At 36.7% G+C, this 26,920-nt stretch overlaps 1 protein-coding gene across 2 annotated transcripts in view; it reads left to right on the forward strand.

The window, feature by feature from the left end:
- ADGRL4 (adhesion G protein-coupled receptor L4) overlaps positions 1–25,780 on the forward strand; it is a 138,596-nt gene extending 112,816 nt beyond the window's left edge. The window contains exons 13-16 of one of the 2 annotated variants that reach the window (XM_068963952.1): positions 20,896–20,987; positions 22,330–22,498; positions 22,857–22,915; positions 25,350–25,780. In XM_068963952.1, the coding sequence (XP_068820053.1) occupies positions 20,896–20,987; positions 22,330–22,498; positions 22,857–22,915; positions 25,350–25,353 (324 nt within the window). In that variant the 3' untranslated portion in view covers positions 25,354–25,780. Of the gene's footprint in view, positions 1–20,895; positions 20,988–22,329; positions 22,499–22,856 lie in introns of both variants that reach the window. The other variant, XM_068963951.1, reaches the window with a different exon arrangement.
- The last annotated feature ends 1,140 nt before the right edge of the window (positions 25,781–26,920 follow it).

Here is a 26,920-nt window from a genome sequence, read left to right on the forward strand (position 1 = left end):
TATCTAACAGATGAAATCTTCAAGCTTCTACTCACTAGAATACATAAAAATCCTTAAACTTAGCCAAGAGCACACTACATATTCTGATTATTCTACCTCTGCTCATCCTCTGAGTGTAACACAGAGTCCTTAACCAAGCTGGCTTGCAACAAGAGTCAGCCCTTCTTTGAATCAATCTTTGTTAGCATTTGCTGAGCTCTTGTTCTACACATCTGAAAATGTTGAATCTTCCCTATAAGTATTTATCATGTTCCTCTGTCTCCTTCAGTATTCTCTGCAAAATAAAAAATATTCTGAGAGAATGGACTCTCCGTGTGGCTCTGTCTTGATTTCTATTTCTCACATAAAAATGTTGTGTCTAGTTTCAGGGCTTCCCAAAAAAGGAACATTTACAATTCCTTCTGATGAAAAAAACATGCCTCCTGATGGTATCTGTTCAGAAAGAGAGCCCAAGTCTGTCAATGTTAGGGCACAGCCTTTTTTCATTAGAGTTTCATTCCCACTTTGAGTAAGAGCCACCATTTTGTCTATATTTTAAATAAGTGAAATCTTAAGAGAGTTTAAGCAACTTACTTAGATCACCCAGCTACTGAGTGGTAGAGGCAAACTCAAGGTTCCAAATTTACATTCTCTGCTATTTCCCTATCACACATTCTTTCATCTTTCCTTGCCCAAGAGGTTGAAGGTTGATCTTTGTTATATCCATGAAAACCTTGTTCCCATCTCCCAGATTCCACAGTTGGTTTCAGGGTGAGTTGTCAGAGACCCAGCAACTGCAGACCTTCTAAACATTATTCATAAGCTTTCAATTCTTATAGGGAAGATATCAAAATAAAGTACTTTTTCTCTCATCAAAAATGAGGGACATCTTGTCTACTGTAGATGTCTCTTCCCCCATTTTACATTACTTTTTCTAAATACTTGCCAAGCATATCTAGCAACTAATCAAAATATCCTACCAGAAATCCTAACTATATCAGACTGTAGATCAGTATATGGAATATAGTTTGGATGTTTACTTTTCTTTTAATTGATATTCATCAGTAAGCAATTTTCAGTACCCTGTATGACATCTGATTGCTCAAATTCCTTTTTCATTTTCTCACATTTCGAAAAAGCTGAAAGGTAAGTTTAGTCTTTCAGCCATTATTTATTGTCCTTCTTTTTTTTTTCTTTTTAATGGTTTTTTTTGTTTTTTTGTTTTTTGGGTTTTTTTTTGGTCCTGTTGGGCCTTAGTTGCAGCATGAGGGATCTTTTTCCATTTTGGCACATGGGCTTTCCCTAGTGTTGGAGTATGGGCTCTAAACCATGCAGGGACTCAGTAGGCCCATGGCATGTGGGATCTTAGTTCCCCAACCAGAGATCAAACCCATGTCCCCTGCATTGGAAGATGGGTTCTTAACCACTGAATCATCAGGTGAGTCCCAATTCCATACTTCCGATTAGAAGATTTGTTTTCTTTAGAAAAAATAATTTGTTCTTTTTGAATTCTTTGAAGAATCTATATGATTTTTTAAACTATCAATATAGGTAGTATTAAATCTAAATAAAAGTGCAAGGAGTATTGGAAGAAACAAATAACCTGGGAAAAAATAGGTACAATGGTTAGACTATTTCAGAATAGGGCAAAACTTTATCAAGTATTAAAGCCCCAGCTAAGGCTGTGCTAAGAACTGAGAATGTGTGAATAGAAAAACCTTGCTCCCGAAACAATGTATCAGGTGCACATATACACAGGAACAACTCAAAGACAACACATCTGTAAGCTTGAGGTAACATCATGGTACCTCAGACAGTAAAGAATCTGCCTGGAATGCAAAAGAGCTGGTTCAATCCCTGGGTCAGCAAGATCCCCTGGAAAAGGAAATGGCAAACCATTCCAGTATTCTTGCCTGTGAAATCCCATGGACAGAGGAGCCTGGCAGGCTACAGTCCTTGGGGTCACAGAGTTTGACACAGTTAAGTGACTAGAACACCACCACAAAATCATGGAAAACCAAATCAGAACATTTCTTCACTCCGTTTACATCTTTTTGGCTTCATATTGTTCTTGGGGTCAAGTCCAAAGCCTTAAGGTAAGGCAATGATAAGGTTATTTAGGTTATCTGTAGTCAAAGTAAGGACCCTTTTGAAGTGAAAAGTAGGTAATAAAAATACTTTAGAACAGTTCACTGTATTGGTGGACCTATCAGTCAGTTCAGTTCAGTCGCTCAGTCATGTCTGACTCTTTGCGACCCCATGAATCGCAGCACACCAGGCCTCCCTGTCCATAACCGACTCGCAGAGTTCACCCAGACTTACGTCCATCGAGTCCGTGATGCCATCCAGCCATCTCATCCTCAGTCGTCCCCTTCTCCTCCTGCCCCAAATCCCTCCCAGCATCAGAGTATTTTCCAATGAGTCAACTCTTCTCATGAGGTGGCCAAAGTACTGGAGTTTCAGCTTTAGCATCATTCCTTCCAAAGAAATCCCAGGGCTGATCTCCTTCAGAATGGACTGGTTGTATCTCCTTGCAGTCCAAGGGACTCTCAAGAGTCTTCTCCAACACCACAGTTCAAAAGCATCAATTTTTCAGTGCTCACCCTTCTTCACAGTCCAACTCTCACATCCATACGTGACCACAGGAAAAACCATAGCCTTGACTAGATGGACCTTAGTCAGCAAAGTAATGTCTCTGCTTTTGAATATGCTATCTAGGTTGGTCATAACTTTTCTTCCAAGGAGTAAGCATCTTTTAATTTCATGGCTGTAGTCACCATCTGCAGTGATTCTGGAGCCCAAAAAAATTAAGTCTGACATTGTTTCCACTGTTTCCCCTGTTTCCCCATCTATTTCCCATGAAGTGATGGGACCGGATGCTGTGATCCTTGTTTTCTGAATGATGAGCTTTAGGCCAACTTTTTCTCTCTCCTCTTTCACTTTCATCAAGAGGCTTTTTAGCTCCTCTTCACTTTCTGCCATAAGGGTGGTGTCATCTGCATATCTGAGGTTATTGAGATTTCTCCCAGTAATCTTGATTCCAGCTTGTGTTTCTTCCAGTCCAGAGTTTCTCATGATGTACTCTGCATATAAGTTAAATAAGCAGGGTGACAATATACAGCCTTGACGTACTCTTTTTCCTATTTGGAACCAGTCTGTTGTTACATGTCCAGTTTTAACTGTTGCTTCCTGACCTGCATACAGATTTCTCAAGAGGCAAGTCAGGTGGTCTGGTATTCCCATCTCTTTCAGAATTTTCCACAGTTGATTGTGATCCACACAGTCAAAGACTTTGGCATAGTCAATGAAGCAGAAATAGGTGTTTTTCTGGAACTCTCTTGCTTTTTCCATGATCCAGCGGATGTTGGCAATTTGATCTCTGGTTCCTCTGCCTTTTCTAAAACCAGCTTGAACGTCAGGGAGTTCATGGTTCACGTATTGCTGAAGCCTGGCTAGCAGAATTTTGAGCGTTACTTTACTAGCCTGTGAGATGAGTGCAATTGTGCGGTAGTTTGAGCATTCTTTGGCATTGCCTTTCTTCGGGATTGGAATGAAAACACCTTTTCCAGTCCTGTGGTCACTGCTGAGTTTTCCAAATTTGCTGGCATATTGAGTGCAGCACTTTCACAGCATCATCTTTCAGGATTTGAAACAGCTCAATTGGAATTCCATCACCTCCACTAGCTTTGTTCATAGTGATGCTTTCTAAGGCCCACTTGACTTCACATTCCACGATATCTGGTTCTAGATTAGTGATCACATCATCATGACTATCTGGGTCGTGAAGATCTTTTTTGTACAGTTCTTCTGTGTATTCTTGCCACCTCTTCTTAATATCTCCTGTTTCTGTTAGGTCCATACCATTTCTGTCCTTTATCGAGCCCATCTTTGCATGAAATGTTCCCTTGGTATCTCTAATTTTCTTGAAGAGATCTGGCGGCTGGGAGAGCTGGCTCACTAAGTGCAGGCGGCTGCGAGAGCTGGTTCACTAAGCACGGGTGGCTGCAAGAGCCGGCTCAAAGCTCAACATTCAGAAAACGAAGATCATGGCATCTGGTCCCATCACTTCATGGGAAATAGATGGGGAAACTGTGGAAACAGTGTCAGACTTTATTTTGGGGGGCTCCAAAATCACTGCAGATGGTGATTGCAGCCATGAAATTAAAAGACACTTACTCCTTGGAAGAAAAGTTATGACCAACCTAGGTAGTATATTTAAAAGCAGAGACATTACTTTGCCGACTAAGGTGGACCTATAAAACAGCTCTATTCAAAAGTAATTATTTTTTTCTACAGAGTATCTACATTTACTTGGAATAGAGCACCATGCACTTGATAGACATTTTGAATGGTAATAATAGATTCACAATGATAAATGTTTTTATTTCTTCCACTACCCCTGACTTATGAAGGGAGTGGCTCTCCCTAGCCACTTGTGCCTGAACCTATTTGAGTGAAAGGTGATGCTTACATCATTTCTAGATAGGGTCTGGGAAGAGAGGCAGGATGTTGCTGGTTATCTTCCATATTTAGGCACATTTGCAATTAGAAGAGTCACTACATACGACTCACATGGTACCCCAGGAGCCATGGCAGAAGCTGGAGCTTTCCAGACCTGTATGAGCCTATCTCAATAAGATGTAAACAAATAAAAGACTCAAGTAGATTCTACATTGAGCAAAACACTTGGTAACAGAAGTAACAACAACTGCTGCTGCTAAGTTGCTTCAGTCGGGTCCAACTCTGTGCAACCCTATAGACGGCAGCCCACCAGGCTCCCCCATCCCTGGGATTCTCCTGGGTCCCAGCAAATAAGAATAAAGTGGACACTTGCCCTGGGAGGCACGGCATGTTCTGGCCTCCATCTGCCTATTAGCCTCATATCTCCCACGTCTTTTGTGTTTTAATAACATTGACTGCTTTACAGTTCCTCACTAGTTCTTTGAACCTGTCCTTCTCAGTACCTCTACGCTAAAACACTCTTCATAGCTTTCCTCTGACTGTTCTTCATCCTGTGAGTTCCTTTCAGATACCAGTTCAAGAAAAACTTTCTGAGGAAAGCTGTCCTTGATTCATTGGTCTTTTAAAATATTTTTTTATATGCCTACATAGAAGCCTTTTTTTATGGTTGATGACTTTCCTCTGTTTATAATTACAAAGATGTTAGTTTGAATGACATATTCATAACTGATTCAGATCTGTCTCTTCCAGGAGACTGTAAGCCCTTTGAGAGTGAAACATTATGGACTTTCTTTCACTATATCCTTGAGGTTTTCCAAGAAGGCTATAATCCGTAGGGTTGGAAGAGTCGGACACAACTGAGCAACTGAGCACACGCACACTCAAGTAATGCAATTGGATGAATAAATAATGCACTAAGTACAGTAGTCAAAAATGTTCATTCTTTTCCCCAAAGGAAATTTAAAGAAAGAAATCATTTTCATGGAAAGGAGTTATTTTGGAAAGAATGTCTCAGAAGAGATAACATGTGAAGCATTCACTATATCACTTTTTTAATTGAAATATAGTTGATTTACATGCCGTGTTACAGCACAGTGATTCAGTTACACACACACATACATATATGTATATATTCAGATTCTTTTCCTTTCTAGGTTGTCACAAAATAATAGTTCCCTGCACTATATAGTGGGCCCTTGTTGATTATCTGTCTTATGTATAGTAGTGTGCATAGGTTAAGCCCAACCTCCTAATTTATCTCTCCTCTATCCGTAAATTTGTTTTCAATGTGTATCTTTTTCTGTTTTGTAAATACGTTCATTTGTATCTTTTTTAGATTCCACATCACATAATTTCTATCATATATTTGTCTGTCTGGTTTACTTCGCTTAGTGTATTGCTGCAAATAGCATTATTTCATTCTTTTTTTACTTTCTTTTCACCTTAGACATATTGCTATATCTATCTATCTACCTTCATTGGCATTTTCAGTTTAACTGAATAAAATGAAAGTGAAGTCACTCAGTCGTGTCTGACTCCTTGCAACCCTGTGGACTGTAGCCCACCAGGCTCCTCCGTCCATGGGATTCTTCAGGCAAGAATACTGGAGTGGGTTGCCATTTCCTTCTCCAGGGGATCTTCCTGACCCAGGGATCAAACCCAGGCCTCCTTCACTGAGGAGACGCTTTAACCTCTGAGCCACAGAGTTCCTAGCCAAATAATGTCAGAGTTTTTCAAAGCAGTATAATTAGTAAAAGCACATATTTGGTGTCCTCTTTATGCCCTGGATTTCTAATATGTACATAAGGATGATGATGCCAGCTCTATAGACAGAGTTAGTATAAAAAGAAAAAAAAGATATTAAAATGATTTTTAAAATTCTTTAAAATTTTGGAAAAGTATCAATAATTTGGGGGACAATCTTATGTCCTTCTCTTTTTACCTTTTATATTTGTGATAACCTTAGCAATATCTTTTAATTTAATTGTTCAAGTTCTATCTTAAATGCTAATTAACAATTGAATGATTTTATGTTTGTATAATTTAACTGTTAATAACCTCTATCCTCATTTTATACAGCAAATACATACAAATAACATTTTTCCTTGCTTATATCTTAACAAAAGAAATTTCATTACTCAGTTTTCATTGTCACATTAAAGCGAATAATTGTTGTAAATACTCCACATATAGTTTTCCTCCTTCACCTTTGTTCCCTTTCTAGCATCTTTCTACGGCTTATAAACATCTACAGTTGAAACCAACCATAAAAATAAGCTCTTGAAATTCACTTACACCCACAGAGATCACTTTATCGTTCATGTTTATAAATTTCTAGCTCTCTTCACCTTTTAATTCTGTTTGGAGGCTAGTAAATTATTCTCTTAAACATTAAAATCTAGCTATTAAAATATTCCTAGTGGAAATATGAAGTGCAAATATTTTTTAAATTTATGATTATATATTGCTGTGGGATTTTAGCCATAATAAAATAGAGCAATTATTTAACTATTACCTCAGGGGATATGGGAAGATGTTTTCCTAATGAGGCAGTATTTTGCCCACTTGTTGATTAAGACTTTTGTGTGGCCTGCTTGTGTGCCCAAGTCTGATTAATGAATACATATCATAAAGTCCATGAGTCTGTGGTTTCTATTAGATGCAAAATGTTGCATATATCCTGAGGCGTCCATTCATAAAATAAAGGAGGTGAAACTTCATTCTTATGGCTTTTCTCAAAATTATTCCTAGAGAGTCGTTTCATTTTGCAAACTATTTCAGTTTCCATTGGTATTTCTACCCACAGACAATAGATTTAGAATGATATTGTTTTGTCAAAATTGCCAGAATGTGAGATGAAGCAAAATTTAGATTTAAGAATGTTTAGTCAATTTAATAGTTGATGTTCCTTTACATAAACCATTCAGGGTACCTGAGATTGGGATATACCACCCTTCATCCTCTTAGTCATTCAACAAATGTTTGTTAAGCATCTTTTATTAATATATGTCAGACTTTGTACTATGCCTCGGGAATACATCAGTGACTAAAATATTAAAAAGTCTTTACCTTTATGGATCTTATTCTAAACCACTGTGCTTAGTTGCTCAGTCGTGTTCGACTCTTTGTGACCGCATGGACTGTAGCCCAGCAGACTCCTCCGTCAATGGGGATTCTCCAGGCAAGAATACTGGAGCGGGTTGCCATGCCCTCCTCCAGGGGATCTTTCCAACCTAGGGGTGGAACCCAGGTCTTTCGAATTGCAGGCAGGTTCCTTACCATCTGAGCCACCAGCGATGCCCACAGTAGTCACAGCATGTTTTAATAAATAAAGATTTTTTGCAATATAGACACATTCATTTGTTTGCATATTGTCTAAGGCTGTTTTAATGGTATGGAGAATTGAGTAGCTGTGATAGAGACCATATGGTCCTCAAATTTAAACTATTTACTGTCTGGCCTTTGACAGAAAAAGTTTGCTTATCCCTCTTCTGTGTTAGAGCAATGTAAGAAAAGATAACTAGCCTCTCCCATAAAATACCCCAGAATATCATATTAGATTTATTAAGAATATTCTCCTTATATTAATATATCTAATAATTATTTATATTTATTGTTCTTTGAAATACAGTTTCTCTTTCCTTTTCTATAAAAATTTTAAAGATAGTTAGATTTTTGACCCTGAAATTTCAATTCTACCCTAGAGAAGTTTTAATAAAAATGAGAAATTGTTTAGATGAACAATAAAGAATTATTGTTGAATTAAACTTATCCAAGTATTTATTTTGCTGATATTATTTTAGAGGAAAATCCTGAAAGTGGAAAAAAAGATCTATATTTTACATTGAATAGGTATTGCCTAAAATAAAGACCAACAGATATAAGTTCTGAAATTTTAAGGTGCTATTTACAGGTCCAGTGAGTCTATGACACAAAATAATGTCTATCCAATTGTTAATAAATACACACTCTATTTATTGTTAGACACTTCAAATATTTGAGACAATTTGAAAGAACGTCTTGCCATATGATTTAATAACTGTTAGTGATAATTGATGTTTGTTTGGAACATTTACATTGAACATTATTCCAAGTACTTTATTATGTAATTTAATACATGCAAAAACCCTGTGAAATAAGTACTAATATTATCCATATTTTACAGACAAGGAAAGTGCAATACAAGGAAATAAATAAAAGCGAGAACTGGAATTTGAATCTATTTGTGGATTTTAACTTGACCGATTTATGAGGACTTGCAGCTTGTATGGCAGATAACTCAGTGTAGGAATAGGAAGAAAAGTCAGTTGTGTCACTTTCTTCTTCATGTATACTTATCAGTATTAAGTTTAATCCAAAGTACACTTGGAGACTTTAGGTCTTACTTTTTCATTTATTGCTGTGCTCAGTCGTGTTGGCCTCTTTGTGACCCCATGGATGCTAGCCTGCCAGACTTCCCTATCCAGGAAATTGTCCAGGCAAGAATACTGGAGCAGGTTGCTATTTCCTTCTCCAGGGTACCTTCCCAACCCAGGAATCCAATCTGCATCTCTTGGGTCTCCTGCATTGGCAGTTAGATTCTTTACCATGGAGCCACTTGGCAGGGCTACTTTATTAAACTATGTGATATGATCTGGAAAGCCACCTGGCAGGCTCACATACTGTACCCTGCAAGAGGCTCAAAGATAACAAAGGGTTGGGGGAGGAGGGGAGGACTTCTCTATCTTTAGTAACAGTCCCTTGTCTCTCCAAATGGCTTGTATATATATATATATATATATATATATATATATATATATATATATATTTTTTTTAATTTTTTTCCAAACGGCTTTCATTTGACGTGTGAATAAGTGATGTAGAAAAGTGATGGCACCAGTGTCCTCTATATTTTAAGTAGTAAACTTCAATTTTTCCTTGGAAAAATATCAGTAAGAACTCTAATGTGTTCTTCCTGTGTAGTAATAAATTATTTTTATATTCCACATAAGACCACTGACATGAACCCAGTAACCACACTTGAACTCTAAAGGATATAGAGCTCTATTGTTCAGCAGCACAGGAAAAACTTGACCGCAGAGATCAAGAACGCATGTGTCTCCTTTAGGGGTTCATTGCCGTAAAACACTACATCGTTTTCAGTGTCACTGGTGACTGACTAAGTTCAATGAATACCAATGTCAAATAGCTAACCAAATCGCTACTCATTAATGTTTTCCACTTTTAACCATTTCTGAAATAAAGTTACTGTTAGCAGCCAAAAATAAATAAACATCTGAACAGTTAAATTCTTGAACTTTTAGATGTCAGTTTAACTTCTCTTTATCCTTCATCTATAGTTTGGTAGTTTTGCAGAGTTGTTAGGAGCATTAACTGTAGAATTTGTCTACTAGATATGAATCTTGACTCTGTTACATCCTGTTTCACTTTGAGCCAGTTATTTAACTTCCCTATGCTTCTGTTGCCATAAATGTGAAATACATGTAATGATACAGATCTTACTCAACTTACAGTGGGGTTATGGCTCGACTAAACGCATGTACACCCGTGGTGGATTCACGTCAATGTATGGCAAAACCAATACAGTATTGTAAAGTAAAATAAAGTAAAAATAAAAATTTAAAAAAATAAAAATAAACCCCATGTATTAGATACATGTAGAAAGGCTAACTTTACGAACATCATAGCTAAGCCTAGCCTACCTTAAACATGCTCAGAACTATTATGTTAGCCTAAAGTTGAGCAAATCTTTTAACACAAAGCCTGTTGTGTAAGAAAGTATTGAATATCTCATGTAATTTCTTAAATACTGAAAGAGAAAAACTGAGTGGTTGTATGGGTACAGATATTTGTCAGTGTCCTGGTTGTTTACCCTGGCGACCATGGGGCTGACTGGGAGCTGAGGCTCGCTGCCCCACACCCAGCATCAAGAGAGTACCATACCACATATAACAAGACTGGGAAAAATCAAAATTCAAAATTTGAAATACAGTTTCTACTGAATGCATATCACTTTCCCACCACTGTAAAGTCAGGAAATCCTAAATCAAAAATGAGGGACTCTCTGTAATGATAATATTAAGAAAAATAAATACTTATCCTATAAAGTTCATGTGAGGGTTAAATAAATGAATAAATAAAGAAGGCTGAGAATAGTGTGTCTGGCACATAGAAAACACTCAATAAATATTAGTATTTTTTTTTAACGATTTGAGTCTCTGTTTTAGATATTGAGTATATGAAAAATGGTAGAACAATTCATCCAGTTGTATACCCAAGAAGTAAAGGCCTGTTGGGAGAGTATTGCTGTGTTTTAAAGCGTAAACCTTAAGAGATTGTCAAGTATCAGGAATATTGTTAATGTTGTTCAATTGCTAAGTCATGTCCGACTCTTTGCGACCCTATGAACTTCAGCAGGGCTGACTGGCTTCCCTGTCCTCTGCTATCTCCTGGAGTTTGCTCAAGTTCATGTCCATTAATACACTGTTAATATCCCAGAATAATCTATGAGGGATACTCTCCTCTTTGGATATTTAAAACCTACTTAAATACACTGTATTTTCAGATTCTTGCAGATGTTTCAGTATATTTCAGATTGCTGAATATTCTTTTCCTATAGTTATAAACTGCACTCCCATTTCTCCATAGTTTGCTCTCTCATGTGCCAGGCGTTAGCCTCAGGAGAGAACATTCTAGATATTCCCAAAGCTGCTCAATACTGAGCCTAGGGAATATTTTAAAAAGATGAGGCTTGTGATACTGGGAAAGAAATGTCTCCTAGCAGTATCATGAAGCTAATGTAGGGGGAAAGTTAGCCCACTCCACAGTTCTAATAAAAGATCAACAAACTCAGTGGCATCACAATTTCTGTGTTTCCTCTAAGTTTATACTAATCCAATTTATCATCTAAACTTTGAAAATTTCATTTCTAACTATTACTGACCAGGGTTCTTGACCTCCTTAATCAGTAGAAATTGATCACAGACCAGACAAGAAATTCAAACAAAGCTTTATTGGAGACCCTGCTGCAGCAGGGTGTCGGGGGGTGGCGAGAACAAACAACAGGTGTCCTTGCCCGCTTGCTCCCTGAGAGGATGAACTTGTTCCATAAATGGGGTGAGGGTAGGGATGTGTTCAGGGGTCAGGCCACAAGGATAGCTTAGGTGGCTTGCCCACCACTTAGGTGGTGTTGTGTGCAGGGGGCATGTGCAGTACCCTGCTTTTGCTCCTGAGCCCTGCTTTGGCTCCAGGTTCTTCAAAAGTGATAGTTGAGTTTATTGGTCTCTCTGTATCTTTTGTCCAGAATCAGCCACACTTAATTTTAGTCCCACATAGTTTCTTTGTATTTTGTTGCTTGAGGAGGGGTGTGTTCAGGTGCATACATTGCTGCACTGCACTAAAGGTCCCAGGGTTCAGCTTGTCTTACGACTATTATTTTATTAGCAAAAGGTGTTTAACTGGTGCGTGCTGCAATTCATGGGGTTGCAAAGAGTCGGATACGACTGAGCGACTGAACTGAACTGAACTCAACCCAATCAATTGCTTCCTGGCACAGCTTCATCACGCAGATCTTGGGATTTCCAGAGGGAGTTCTGCCAAGCCTGCGTGTATTCTTTACTGGGCTCAAACCTTTTAAATGTGCTTTCAGCCGCTATATGCCTTCAGGTCTTTCTCATAGTGTTGCCAGATTAGTAAATAAAAATAGGATTCCAGTTAAATTTGAATTTCAGAAAAATGACAATGTAATTTTATCAGGGTATTTTATCAGTCTCAGTACATTCACACATGTTCAGGTTCCACAGTGGTTGCATTATCTGAAAATTCACCCCCTCCTCCTTTGAGATCTCTTTTCAAACAATTATAGATCAACCTTCATTGAAAGGATAATGTCCTTGGGGTTTTCTACTATGAAGTCAGTGTCCTCAGATTATAAAAAAGATCAGATGAGAGAATAATTTGGAAGCTATGAAATGAGAATTGTCATACAAACCACAGAATGCTCATGTGCTTTGACTTTCAGATAAACAACAAATTATTTTTTAAGTATGTTCTCAATGTTGTATGGAATACACCTAAACTAAAAAGTTACATTGTCATTTTTCTGAAATTCAGATTTAACTGGCATCGTATATTTTTATTTACTAATCTGGCAACACTATGAGAAAGACCTATAAAGGTAGGTATTAATGTTATAATGAAGAAAATTTGACAAGTACTTGAAAGTATAGACTGCATTTATGATTTGCTGAAAAGGAAGCAATTTACAAGTTATAACTTGGCTTGATCTTTTTACTTTAGGAAACACAGAAACAGATTTCACAAATAATAAATGTTTTCATAAAATTGACTACCCACAAAATATCTAGAACATCAATAATAAATATGAGTTATTGATACATTAGCATTTGTTTTAAGCTGGATTTAAAATTTTTATTTTAAAAATAAATACTGTAACTATGTGGGATTTAATCAGTGATAGTAAACTAACACAGGGTGTTTTACTGATGCTGTAATAACAAATTATTACAAACTTCTTGGCCACAAATCTGTGAGTTCACAGTAGGGGAGGTCAGAGGTCTGCAAACAGAGAGGCTTAACTGACTCCTCTGCTCAGAGACTCACTGGGCTAAAAACAACACAAAAGCCATCCTGGAAACTTTAGGGGAGAATTTATTTCTGTGCTTATTCAGATTGTTGGCCAAATTCAGTTTCAAGCAATTTGATTTCTTTGCTGACTTTTGGACAGATGTCAGACTTCATTTCGGAGAAGGCAGTGGCAACCCACTCCAGTCTCTTGCCTGGAAAATCCCATGGACGGAGGAGCCTGGTAGGCTGCAGTCCATGGGGTCACAAAGACTTGCCTGGAAAATCCCATGGACGGAGGAGCCTGGTAGGCTGCAGTCCATGGGGTCAAAAAGAGTCAGACACAACTGAGCGACTTCACTTTCACTTTTCACTTTCATGCATTGGAGAAGGAAATGGCAACCCACTCCAGTGTTCTTGCCTGGAGAATCCCAGGGGCAGGGGAGCCTGGTGGGCTTCCGTTTATGGGGTCACACAGAATCAGACACGACTGAAGCAACAGCAGCAGCAGCAGACTCCATTTGTGGAGGCTCCCACATTTCCTGCCTCATGGCCCACTTGGTCTTCTCTGCTTTCTGACCTTCACTTCTGCCCCATCTCTCCTGCCTTCTGCAGCATCTCTCTGCTGGATCTCTTTTGCCTTCCTCTTTGGTTAAGGGCTCACATGTTGACATGGAGCCCTTTTTGATCCAGGATAACTTTCTTATCCTAAAGTCTATAACCTTAATTCTATCTGTAAAATCCCCTTTGCTGTACTCACAGGGTTCCAGATGTTAGGGTGTAGACATTTCTTTGGAGGGGCATATTATTCCACTTATCACATAACCCAGTACTATGGGAATATCCTGTAACTAAGGCATGTAATTAAGGCATGAGCTTCCTTGTAGCTCAGTCGGTAAAGAATCTGCCTGCAATCCCAGAGACCTGGATTTGATTCCTGGGTCAGGAGGATACCCTGTAGAAGGAAATGGCAACCCACTCCAGTATTCTTGCCTAGAGAATCCCATGGACAGAGGAGCCTGACAGGCTACAGTCCATGGGGTCGCAAGAGTCGGACATGAATTAGCAACTAACCCACCCCCCTGCAAGACATGTAAAAGAGCAATTCCAAATTTTTTTTTTAAAGAAAATCAGAAAATCAAACTCTCAGCACTTAATTCCAATCTAGCTAATAGATTTTTTGTATTAATAGATTATCTTTTCATTTTAAAGCTTAAATTAAGAACTACTTAGCCAGCTCTGCAGTGGTCTAAGGATTGAGAATGGGTCTTCTTTTTTTATAGCCTCTTGGTAAGCCAGTAAAAAGCACCTTTCGTCCATAGCAGAAGCAGTTTTGTTCTAGTCCAGTTAATTTAAAGGTAATAAAACTATCTGAAAGGATATTATGGTTGTGATCATGACACATTCTTAAATGAACCAGATCACATTTGATATATGTGAAAAATTAAAGCATGGGACTAAAAGTGCTGTAAGAGAAATTTTCTCATTTTTTCTGGTGAGATCTGACATCAGCATATAGATGGCTTCATCAATTATTGAGAAAAAGACTAAGAAAGAGAAAAAATGACTGATTGGAATGCTTAATTTTGAAGTCTGAGTTTGAAGCTCTTGGGTTGAATGTACCCTGTTAGCCTTAATCTTTAAGAATTAGCAGCTGCTCTCTCACTAATGCATCTATTTAAATTTCTAGTTAAAAAAAAAAAAAAACCTAACCCACTTAAAAAAATTTAATGCTTTCTGTCAAACATCAGAGTATGTGTGCCAAACTTTAAATTAATTGCATGTGTCAATAAACTGAAGAAACAGATATCTGTATAGATAAATATCACTTAAGATGAAGCAAAGGAAATTATTTTGAAAGATTTTTTTCCACAGCTATTTTTATTCTTTTCTGTACTCTGTATTCTAAAGTATAGCAGTGAATTTCAGAGTTCTTATATTTACCATGTAGTGTGCTTGTTTTGTTTATTCCTAGAAAAGTATTGTGGACTCCTGGTTGATAAGGTAAAACTGTATTTTAAAAATTGAGACAGAAATGATAATGAATGACTGTTAATTTGCAAGTCATTAATTAGCCCCTTTGCTTTTGTGATGCTAGCATTAGAGATAAATAATAAAGGAACAACAGCTCTTAAAATCAGCACACATAGGTAAACAGTAATGAGCAAAAGTGTGAATCATTTTAAAGGGTCTATTTTCCTAATTAAAGTTAATAGTAATTGTTTCCATTATATTTTTAAAGACTTGCCTGGTGGCTCAGATGGTAAAGAATCTGCCTGCAATGCGGGAGACCTGGGTTCCATCCCTGAGTTGAAAAGATACCCTGAAGGAGGGCATGGAAACCCACTCCAGTATCCTTGCCTGGAGAATCCCCATGAACAGAGGAGCCTGGAAGGCTACAATCCATGGGGTTGCAAAGAGTCAGACACAACTGAGCGACTAAGAACAACACATTATATTTTAAAGCTTTACTGAAGCATTCAAGTTTGTTATTATTGACAGTGTTAATAGTATCTTTCCAATTATTTAATCTATGTTTCTCTATAAATTTTCAAAATAATTACGTCTGGAATAATTGCAAACTATTTCTTGTTATTAGAAATTTTTTTTTTTTTTAGTTCTATATAATCTTGTTCTGAGTATTGTTTTTATCACATCTCGCACGGTTCATGCTTATTTAACAAAATATTCCCTCCTAGAAGATACTTTCAGGACCATGTAAACATGCACAGAGTTTCAACTTAATTTCCACCTCTTAGTAAATGAAGTCATGTGCCTTAGCTGCTGCTAAGTCGTCGTGTCCAACTCTGTGTGACCCCATAGACAGCAGCCCACCAGGCTCCCCCGCCCCTGGGAGTCTCCAGGCAAGAACACTGGAGTGGGTTGCCATTTCCTTCTCCAATGCATGAAAGTGAAAAGTGAAAGTGAAGTCGCTCAGTCGTGTCCGACTCTTAACGACCCTATGGACTGCAGCCCACCAGGCTCCTCTGCCCATGGAATTTTCCAGGCAAGAGCACTGGAGTGGGTTGCCATTGCATGTGCCTTTAGGTGATACTAATTCTTAACTCTATTAGAAAAAGAATTTAAAGTAGCTTATGTATTTATGAATAAAAAGAGAATGAGGCAGTGTAAAAGGAATAAATGTAGGTTTTTCCAGTTATCCCAAATTTGCTGAAAATTATAAGATGACCTTGGATTTGGCTTTAGTTTTGTCAAGGAAAAAGATATTCTGACACTTGTTAAAATGGTAAGACTTCATTCAGTACTATTGTGATAGGTGTCAAAACTATCAATATAGAAGGGATTAAGAACAACTCTGAATACTATAAGAACAACCAGGGATTTATAGCCTGAGAACAGGTTATGTGTGGGGGTTGTGAATGGAAAATTACTAAGACATCAAATGTAGGGAGAATTCTTGCTAAACTTATTTTAAGAGCTTTCTTGCTGAATGGCAGTCCAGGGTGATCAGATATCAATGATGGGAGATGAAAAATTTGATTAAATGTTGAAAGTGATCACATATCAAGGGGGGAGGGGGAAATCCTCTGTAAGCTGACTCAACAGAATTCCTGCTAAAACTAGACACTGCAAAAATGGCACTGAGGCCCAGGGTCAAGGCCTGAATGAGAAGAGGGCTCATAGAAACTTGACTATAGTTTAGTTAAGGAAAGTTTTTGTCAGTTTCCTACTGATGAAAGCCAGGGAAGAACATGTCAACATACAGAATTGGCACTGTCCAAAACAGTAAAAAATACCATCATGCTCTGCATTTCCATGCAGTTGAACTCAGATTTGATTTTATCATTTGGGTTTCAGTTTTTCACAAAGCTACCCTGGGAGTCTGTAGGTAGGTAAGTAGCGTTAAACAAAGGTGGTGAGGTAATGAGCTAAGGGGATATCTAAGGGTCCTGCAAGGATAGTGACCTGAAGGCATGCTTTGTGTGCTGGAGGAAGAACAGAGAACCCAATGTGAGTGGAGTGAACTGATCAAAGCAGAGAGAAGTCGAATTTGAAGGAAGAAATATATAATTTCAGACCTTGTTGAGAGATTTTCAGGTTTAACTCAAATAGCAACCTATGGGAGGGTTCAGACTAAAGAAATGATCTGAGGTACATTTTAAAAGGTCAATCTTTCTACTGTAACGAGAAAAGACTAGGAAGGCAAGGACACAAGCAGAGACCAATTAGGAAGCTTTAGCCCAGTAGAGGCATGACGGTGTCCTCTTCCAGAAGGAAATGTAAAGACATTATGCGGTGGTCATATTCCAAATATGTTTTGAAGGTAAAGATGAAAGGTTTGTTGATGAATAAACTTGATTACTGCTAAAAAATGAGATATAAGTTGATAAAGTTTACAGCAAAAATAGATTCTTTAAGAGAATAGTAGTTTAATTTTTGACATTTTAATTCATCATGTCCATTGGATTTCCAAGTGAAAAAGTCAGAGCCTAAGGATCTTATTTGAATCCACTGAGTCTGAGCAAGTAAGTAGACGTAGATAGGTCCAGTGACTGAGATCCAGACAAATCACTTATTTTCTCTGTGTTGTACTCCTTTGGCCACTCAAGACTGGCCTAGAAATCATGCATTAGAGTGTCATCCCTGTCCTTCTCTACTCTGCAAACAACTGCATGGCACTTCCTGAATAGAATTGTACACGCCTGTTGACTGGCCATCTCCCCTATTACACTGCAAGTTTCTTTTGGAAAGGGACTATAGTGCATAAGTGATTCTTGAGTGAAAGAATAAAAAACCTTTGCATTCAGGATAAAATCTAAGTACTCTTTATCTCTTTCTATCTTGCCTCCTGCTACTCTTCCCTTTGTTTTCCTTAAAGACATACCACATTCTTGACTCTTTTAAGTCTCATGGCTTTTTTAAAATGCCATTTTCTATCATGAAATGCCTTTCTCCCTCATTTCTGATCAAGTTCTGGTTTAAATGCTAAATGTACCCAGCCCTCACCACTATTCCAGACACTTCAGTTCAGTTCAGTTCATTTCAGTCGCTCAGTCGTGTCCGACTCTTTGCGACCCCGTGAATCGCAACACGCCAGGCCTCCCTGTCCATCACCAACTCCCGGAGTTCACTCAGACTCACATCCATCGAGTCAGTGATGCCATCCAGCCATCTCATCCTCTGTCTTCCCCTTCTCCTTCTCCCCCCAATCCCTCCCAGCATCAGAGTATTTTCCAATGAGTCAGCTCTTCTCATGAGGTGGCCAAAGTACTGGAGTTTCAGTGGACCTTTTATAAGATGTTTCAAATACATGCAAATAAAATGCTCCATATACTTTCACTGTTGATTAGTCGCTAAGTTATGTCCTACTCTTTGGAGACCCCATGGACTATAGCCCACCAGGATCCTCTGTCCATGGGATTTCCCAGGCCAGAACACTGGAGTGGGTTGTCATTTCCTCCTACAAGGAGTCTTTCCAACTCAGGGATTAAAGCTACATCTCCGGTTTCTCCTATATTGGCAGGCAGATTTTTTACCACTGAGCAACTGGTTTTGTCATCAAATGTGAATGATACAATGTATTTCTGATCGTTTTCATTGCATAAAACCATAACACTTTTTTTGATAAAAATGCTTTAACCTGTTTTATCTTACAATTGGGAAAATATGTTTGTGGACTAAAAATCAGTCTCCTGTTTCTATAGTAGCACCTATTTTATGCGTAAACATTTTCCCTTTTATGTAGAAAACATGTACTTTCCATAACTAGATCACCCATAGAGAATGTTCCATTTTATTCTTCATTATTTTAGCATATGATGTAAAAGCATATCCAAAATGCATATGCATTTGTGAGAAACTGTAAGAGCAACTGTTTTCCAAATATGTCTTATCAAAATTAGAATTTTAAGAAACTCTAATAAACATTATAAATGTTAACCACTACCTTTCATTGGTGAAAAATCATTTTAAAATTTAATGTTATTTTCTTACAACTCTTCTTTTGTTGAGATAAGTTCAATATAAACACCTCATAAAATTCTCTGAAGATTTCAAACTAATAATGTTTTGAGTATATTATTTATACTAACCAAATTTTAATACTTTTCCTTATTTTAAAAAGTGTATAAAATTAAATACAACTGTTCCCAAATTTATTTAAAGAAGCTGTAGCTATAGAAATCTAGAAAATACTAAACATCTCTCTTTAGCAAAGACTATTTATGAAATTAAATATTATTAAATTGTCATTCAATTTAATTGTTTGAGCATGTAACAGAGCATGAAACTTGTCAACTGAGTCAATTTAAATATATTTTATCTCTCCTCTAAAATTGCTGAATTCTTTTATTTGCATGGGCTCCTTACTTAATAAGAATTTATTAATCATATAATTGGAAGCAATAAATATTTGGAAGCAGGAGAAGGGACTAGATCCATATTCCTCTTAAGAGTTTCTCTCAAGAACCTCTCCATGGAGACATGACAATATGAAATTATCTGATCTATTATTTTATACTGCTTTTGAATCAGTAACTAATAAATACCATTTTCAGTGCTGTGTTTGTGCTCAGTTGCTCAGTTTTGTCCTACTCTTTCTGGCCCTTTGGACTGTACCCTGCCACCTCCTCTGTCCATGAGATTTTCCAGACAAGAATGCTGGAGTGGGTTGCCATTTCCTCCTCCAGGAGATCTTCCTGTGGCTCCTGCATTGCAGGTGGATTCTTTACCACTGAGCCTTCGAGGAAACCCCTATGATTTTCAAAAGCTATGTAAAATTTTTAGAATATGGAAGAAAACACATAATTTTTCTATGTTTACTAGTATAACAATTAGCCAAAAATTAAAATACTGCACTTTGCTACTGCTGTTATAAAATGCTTTTGAAAAATCTGTTTGGGTTAATAAAGTATATTCAATAGAAGATTGATCTACAAATTATTTTTATAATTTTAATATTTCACATTATTAGTATGCTTTTGTTAAAAAAAAATACATTTAAAATATATCCCTCAAGCATCCAGTATAAATAAATTTATATTTTAAAAATAAATGAAAATAAAATATATCCCTCAATTAATCCTCTGACACTGTAAATATGGCTTACAAATCGCCAAGAATACAGGAAAAGGAAAAAAAAGAAACGGAAATTTTTCATAATAAAGTCATTTTAGAAGGGGTAAAAATTCTCTGCATTCTGTATAACCAATACTCGGGAATATAGATAATAGAATATAAATATTCATCAATAAAATGTATATGTCTTCAAACAAACATATATTTCATTGAAACATTCATTTTGAAAGTTTATGAGGTTAAATTTAGGAAAATTAAATCTCAGCATAATATTAAAAGAGATTGCTAAAGGAACCATACAAAACAAAGTTTCTTCAAACTTTTTATAGTGATAGAACTTGAGAGTGTTTTTTCTAATTTCCTTTCAAATTCTCTTTTCCAGTTAAAATTTTCAAAGGATTGACAGAGTTATCACTAAAACTTTTCAAAGAAATAGCACACAATTTAATGAACAAAAATTTGATTTCTCAAACATTCATTAAGTTTTTCAAACCAAAATTTATCTTAATATGTATATTAACCATATTATTGGCAGAAGATGATATTCATCAATCTGTAGACATGATTGTAACATCTGAAGAAATTCTTGAACAGGTGCTTAATACAATCTGGTGAATTGTACTACTCTGATTTGTACTGACAATTTTCAGTGGTATTGTAAAGATCAACACATCTTTGTTTGCATACGTCTATCAGAGGATTTGTACTTCTTAATATACATAAAAATGCCATGGTTTGCTGGTTTTTATTTATTTTATATCTTTGCCACGTGTTTATTTTATTTATATGTATCTAGTTTGTTATGAAAATTATCTCTTGAAATTATTTTCTCAGGTTAATCTCTTGGCATTTGGAGTTATCATATACAAAGTTTTTCGTCACACTGCGGGGTTGAAACCAGAAGTTAGTTGCTATGAGAACATAAGGTAAGCATTTCTTCAATTGTATTTTCTTTAGCAATTCAAAGCTTTAGTAACTTAAAGTGCAAATGATTTTTGGAAGGCAGTTTTTAAATTATTTTTTCACATTTTCTCCCATCATATTTAAAATAGTTACTGCTAAATAGCACTTAATATGTTTAATAAGCCTGTAATCACCACAGATCAAATGGTCAGTAATCTTTTCTGAACATACTCCCTTTTGGGAAAATAAAAGATAATGACTACATTTTAAGATAAAAGCCAGCCTTAAGATCTTCTCAAAGCAGTTCTCAGAGCTTAGTAACTGTGTTTCTTTCTTGTGATTCCTAGTTTGCATGCTGCCATGATTTTTCCTCACCTCCTGCCCTTGAAAACTGATTTATTGAGATCTTGAAAGTGGTTTGTTCAGGAAAAACTGCAGTGTACTGTAGGGAACATTAGAAACAACTGACATTTGGGTCGCTTGGGAACACTTCTGTAGTTTCAATATCTTGCACAAGATTTATAGTTAGAATTTAGCAAATGTTTGATTACTTTTACTCCTCACCATTCATAGTAACATGTAAGTTGCTGGATTTAATAAAGTTGAAAGTGACTCATTTTCTGTGGTACACTGCAAAAATATCTTCTGCAGTAAAGAATGATTGCACTAAGAATGAATGAGAAAATAAGCGTCAGTTGCCTAATTTTCAAGGCAGTATCCTCAGTGAGCTGGATTGAATGTTTTACCAAAACTCAGAGGCAGTAAGTTGAAAATATGTAAGAGAGTATGTTCCTGTGTTTTGTTTTGTTTTTTTCAAGAAATCAGCATTCTAACATGAATTTACTTTGAATTAACTGTATTGGAAACCTCTCCCCACCAAATTGTTGTTTTATATCTTACATGTTCTTCTCTACTGAGCCTAAAAGGAAAGCAGAAACTTCCTTTGATGTCCTGCCTATGTGCTGACCTAAATCCACATGGTATATTTTTCAAGGTTTCTTAGGGAGACTACTTCCTAACAGCTATATGTCTTAGCTCCAGGAGTTCCTGCAACATTGATTTTGAAATCAAAGCATACACACTATAGTATACCAGATGAGCATATTTTAAGATTAAGGAAATTTCTCAAAAACTACCAGATTTTAATAATGCTGCCTTGAATTTGGACACATGTCTCAGCCACAGTGCACTAGTATACCCTAGCCTGTCCCATGTAACTATGGCACAGTTTATCAGTTTCAAAATTCTTGTTGGTCTTTACCAAAGCTTTCTGGGTTATTCCAACTTCCTACAAAATTTAAGGGATTTGAGGATGTGTTAAGTCTTCATAGCTTTCTCAGCTGGAGCATTGCAAATTTCTTCTAGGTCCTGTGCCCGAGGAGCTCTTGCCCTCCTCTTCCTCCTTGGCACCACCTGGATCTTTGGCGTTCTCCATGTTGTGCATGCATCGGTGGTGACAGCTTATCTCTTCACCGTCAGCAATGCTTTCCAGGGGATGTTCATCTTCTTATTCTTGTGTATCTTATCTAGAAAGGTAAATGATTTGTTATTCTTGTCAACCTTCTAGTATAGATATGTAGCATCAGTGAACAAATTGATAAAAATTCTCATTTTCATAAATTTATGACTTGTGCCTTTATTGCCTAAATGCAGTACATCTTAGCATTGAAATAATCAGAACACCTGTTGTTCATAGCAAAATGTGCTTTTAAAAACTTGCCAGTAGGAATATAAATAATACAGCTTACATTCACTTGAGTGTATTCTGACATAATCAGAAAGCAACAATAATTTATAAACCAAATATAAGTTTAATGTGATTTGAAAATAAATTGATGTGATTGTTGCAATTATGTTTCACATTTCTTACTTTATTCTTTTCTTCTTTTTAGATCCAAGAAGAATATTATAGATTATTCAAAAATGTCCCTTGTTGTTTCGGATGTTTGAGGTAAACAGAACTATAGATGGTTATTGTTATGCAGAAATAAAAATGCCTAGCTGTGGATGGCCAATGTATAAATATGATTCAAACAAATTGTCCAATTACTAATTACAAGATAATCAAATATTTTAAATCCATTTTTTCTGTTTACTGTGTAGGAACTGTAGATAATACAAAATAAAATTATGTACCATATAACTATAGTAAGCTTTTCTACATGATTTACTTAGCTGTGTCAAAAATAGTATTGCAGATATTTGGAAGTAATTGGTTTTCCAGAATGAAGGAAAGATTTTCTTTCTAACACACAAAAAAGTATGACTGTCCTGAAGGAAACCCACTGGCTTGATATTATTGTGACTCGTGTTGCCTTTGAAACTAGTCCTCTATCACCTTGGTAATGAGCTCTGTTACAGAAAGTAAAACATAAGAGAATGAAGGGGTAGAATATGAAACAGTAGAAAGAGAGTGAATGTTACAACAATGAGATGTATTTTGAGCAGACTTGGTGTTTTGTAAACTAGATGAGAATTGAATAAGCACATCTTACAATTTCATGAGTTGTTCTGAACTTAAAGTTTTACTGAAACAACTTGTACCTGTTACATCAATTTTCTATTCCAATAGAAAACACAAAACTTCACAAAAAGAAAAACTAAACATTTCTGTTCTGTTTTTATGTTAATATTAGAATGAAGTATATGCTCTTTCTATACTTATTTCACAGATTGTGACTTCAAATGCTTATTCAGTAGTACATAAATGTGTCAGAATATATTGTTCATGCCTGTAAATGTAAAAATTATGTATATAAACCTGAAGTACTCTATTCCATAACCTTTCAGTGCAGTGAAAAATACTGCATCTCATTAGACTCATATATTTGAGTTCTTTATTTTTTTTAATTTTAGAAATATTATGGTTCACATTGCAATATTCCCTTTTAACTTACTATTTTTAAAAGGGCACTGTAAATATGAAAGTATTCATAAAGTGAATTGCTATTTTTTTCTGTTCAGAAAAGTACACATTAAAAATGTTATTTATAACAAAGAGATCATTGAGAACTGACTGTATAAACTTCCACAAAGAATATATTTTCTGACAGTTTTCCACTAGTAAAATATATCTCCTAAAATGTAAGTCTTCTACCTTCCAATCTTCAAATTAAAATATAGAAGCAGGGATTTTATTTCAAAATATATGTAATTGGTCTGCACTTACCTGTAAAAGTATGCCAATACACCAAATGTTGAGAATTTAACTTAATTTCTCCATCTGTTAAAATGAAGTCTGTCAAATCTTGCTCTAACAAATAAAATGTTATCTAAATGAATCCTTCTACTGCTTGGCTGAGTCATTTCTCAAGAAAGATAAGCTACCTGCCAATGTCTTAAACATTTTTAGAAGATCTGTGATAATAACTTTTTATTTGATCTTTTGATCTCTTATATGGTTAGCCTATAACCTGTTATTATCATTATAATTATCGCTATAAGACAGTGCTATTGGAATAGGATACTGAAAAAGTAATCAGTTCTATCAGTGTATACAAATTATGCGTCGTGGGCAGAATAATGGCCCTCCCAAAATGCTCCCATCCTAATCTTTAGAATACATGAATATGTTAGGTTACATGGAGAGAAGAATTAACCAGCTAATAGCTATCAGCTAATCTTGGCATGAGGAAATTATCCTGGATTATCCAAGTGGGCCCCATGTAATTACAAGGTTCCTTATAAACGAAACATAGAGGCAGAAGCAATGCAACATGAGACGTACTCAGCCGCACATTGCTGGCTTGGGAAATGGAAGCAGTCCAGGAGCCACAATATGCAGGCAGGCAGCCTATAAACTGAAAAAGGCAAGAACATGGACTCTCCCCTAGACCTTCCAGAAGGAAGGCAGCTCTGGTGAACCTTCATTTTAGCCTGGAGAAACTCAGTTCCAACTTCTAATCTCCAGAACTGTAAAATAATAAATGCCACTCAATAACATCCATTGTCACAAGTGCTTGATTTACTGAGGACATTATCATCAATGAAGAGCAGATATAATTCAGAGAGGCTATGAAACAGGAAAACAAAAGTGAAGGTCTACATTGGGTTTATTTTTGTTTATATCCTAGGAATAAATGTGCTGCTTGTGAATCAAATAAAAAGAAAATAATAAATGTATATGATTTTAAGCCACCAAGTTTGTTGATAATTTGTCACAAGTTTGTTGATAATTTTCATAATTTTTTCAAAGCAACTATAGGGAGCTAATATTATGGAAATATGTATGTGATGACATCTTTAGAGCTAAGCAAGTATTTATATCATTAGAAAAACCTTAAGTTCTGTATCTTGTTTTCATAACCCCTGTCATAGACATTACTGGATGAAGCCTCTGTTCTTTAGCATGAGATTTCATATCTGTTTACTTACCTTTTTATTAGATAAGTAAGGATCTCTCCTTGGACTGCAAGGAGATCCAACCAGTCCATTCTAAAGGAGATCAGCCCTGGGTGTTCTTTAGAAGGAATGATGCTAAAGCTGAAGCTCCAGTACTTTGGCCACCTCATGCAAAGAGTTGACTCATTGGAAAAGACTCTGATGCTGGGAGGGATTGGGGCCAGGAGGAGAAGGGGACGACAGAGGATGAGATGGCTGGATGGCATCACTGACTCGATGGACGTGAGTTTGAGTGAACTCCGGGAGTTGGTGATGGACAGGGAGGCCTGGCGTGCTGTGATTCATGAGGTCGCAAAGAGTCGGACAGGACTGAGCGACTGAACTGAACTGAACTGAACTGAACTAAAGGATCTCTCTTTTTTTTGTTAAATGGGTGTGTGCACATGTATACATGTATGTTTATTGCATTAAATGCCTCATAGCATTTGCCCCCTGATTTTATAATCCAAAATAAAAATGATTCAAAAATGTTTTTCACTGTGCTCAGTTTTTAAAAATATAAACTTGAACATTACGATGACAGGAATGTGTTAAGATGCTGAATTCAAAAGGACATACAAAGGACATACAACAGTACACACAACTGCTGGCAACACACTTTGGACTTGCAGTGAAGCCCTGTCCCCTGAGGCCCAGCAGGACCCAGGGTGACCCACTGTCAGAGGGCTCACTGTTATCCCAGAGCGACACTGTCCCATGTCGTGGACATCCCCCATGCCTCCAGATTCCCACACTCCACATGCTTAATTAACATAAAAAAACTTTAAAAGCACTCAAAGTCTGTGCGATAAAGACACACTGCCTCCCTGGTTTTCACATTTGCCCTATGAGTTTCTTCAGTTTTTCTCAAGACTTTCTATAGTTTACCAAATCCCAAATTTCTGGAGCTTCCTCCCTGTTATCATCATTATTCTGACAAACATCTGCTTACCTCTCATGTGTCTTTCTCTATGAGGCCTTTCTGGGTTCACACAAGGAATTTATCACTTCCACCTGTGTTGATCACTCATCCACCACTTACCTATTTTAACATCTGTCACACTGTATTGCAGTTATTTGGTCCAAGCTCAAGATATTTATTATACCAAGTTTTGTTCTTCCTTTAAGGCACCTTTTCTTTTTTGCTTCATGAAGCAATGGTACAGCTTTCTTCTGTTTTGTGACCACGTGGTTGATGGGACAAGAGAGTCTGGGCCCTCCAAACTGTCTGGCTTTGGCTGGTTTGCTTTAGCTATCCTATTTTGGAAGCCCATTGGATGGCCAGCTTTCTCAGGTAAAGCCCTCCACGCCTATCTCTAAATGTCATTAGGTGAAAAACAATGGCCCAGCAATCTCAAATTGGTGAAGTGGAACAGGCAGAGGAATTAGGCTACCGATATAGCCTAAGTTCACAGTGTAGCTTCAACTGTTTTTCCAGGGAAGATCTTTGGGAATTTGTAAGAAGCTTGCCAAACAACTAAGTAATGCTTCATTTTCCATTTGGCAATTATTTCTCCTGTATTAATTACTTGGGTTCCCTGATGGCTCAGTGGGTAAAGAATCTGCATGGGATCCA

The sequence above is a fragment of the Capricornis sumatraensis genome, chromosome 2 (assembly GCF_032405125.1).
Source record: "Capricornis sumatraensis isolate serow.1 chromosome 2, serow.2, whole genome shotgun sequence".
In the NCBI taxonomy this organism is placed as follows: Eukaryota; Metazoa; Chordata; class Mammalia; order Artiodactyla; family Bovidae; genus Capricornis; species Capricornis sumatraensis.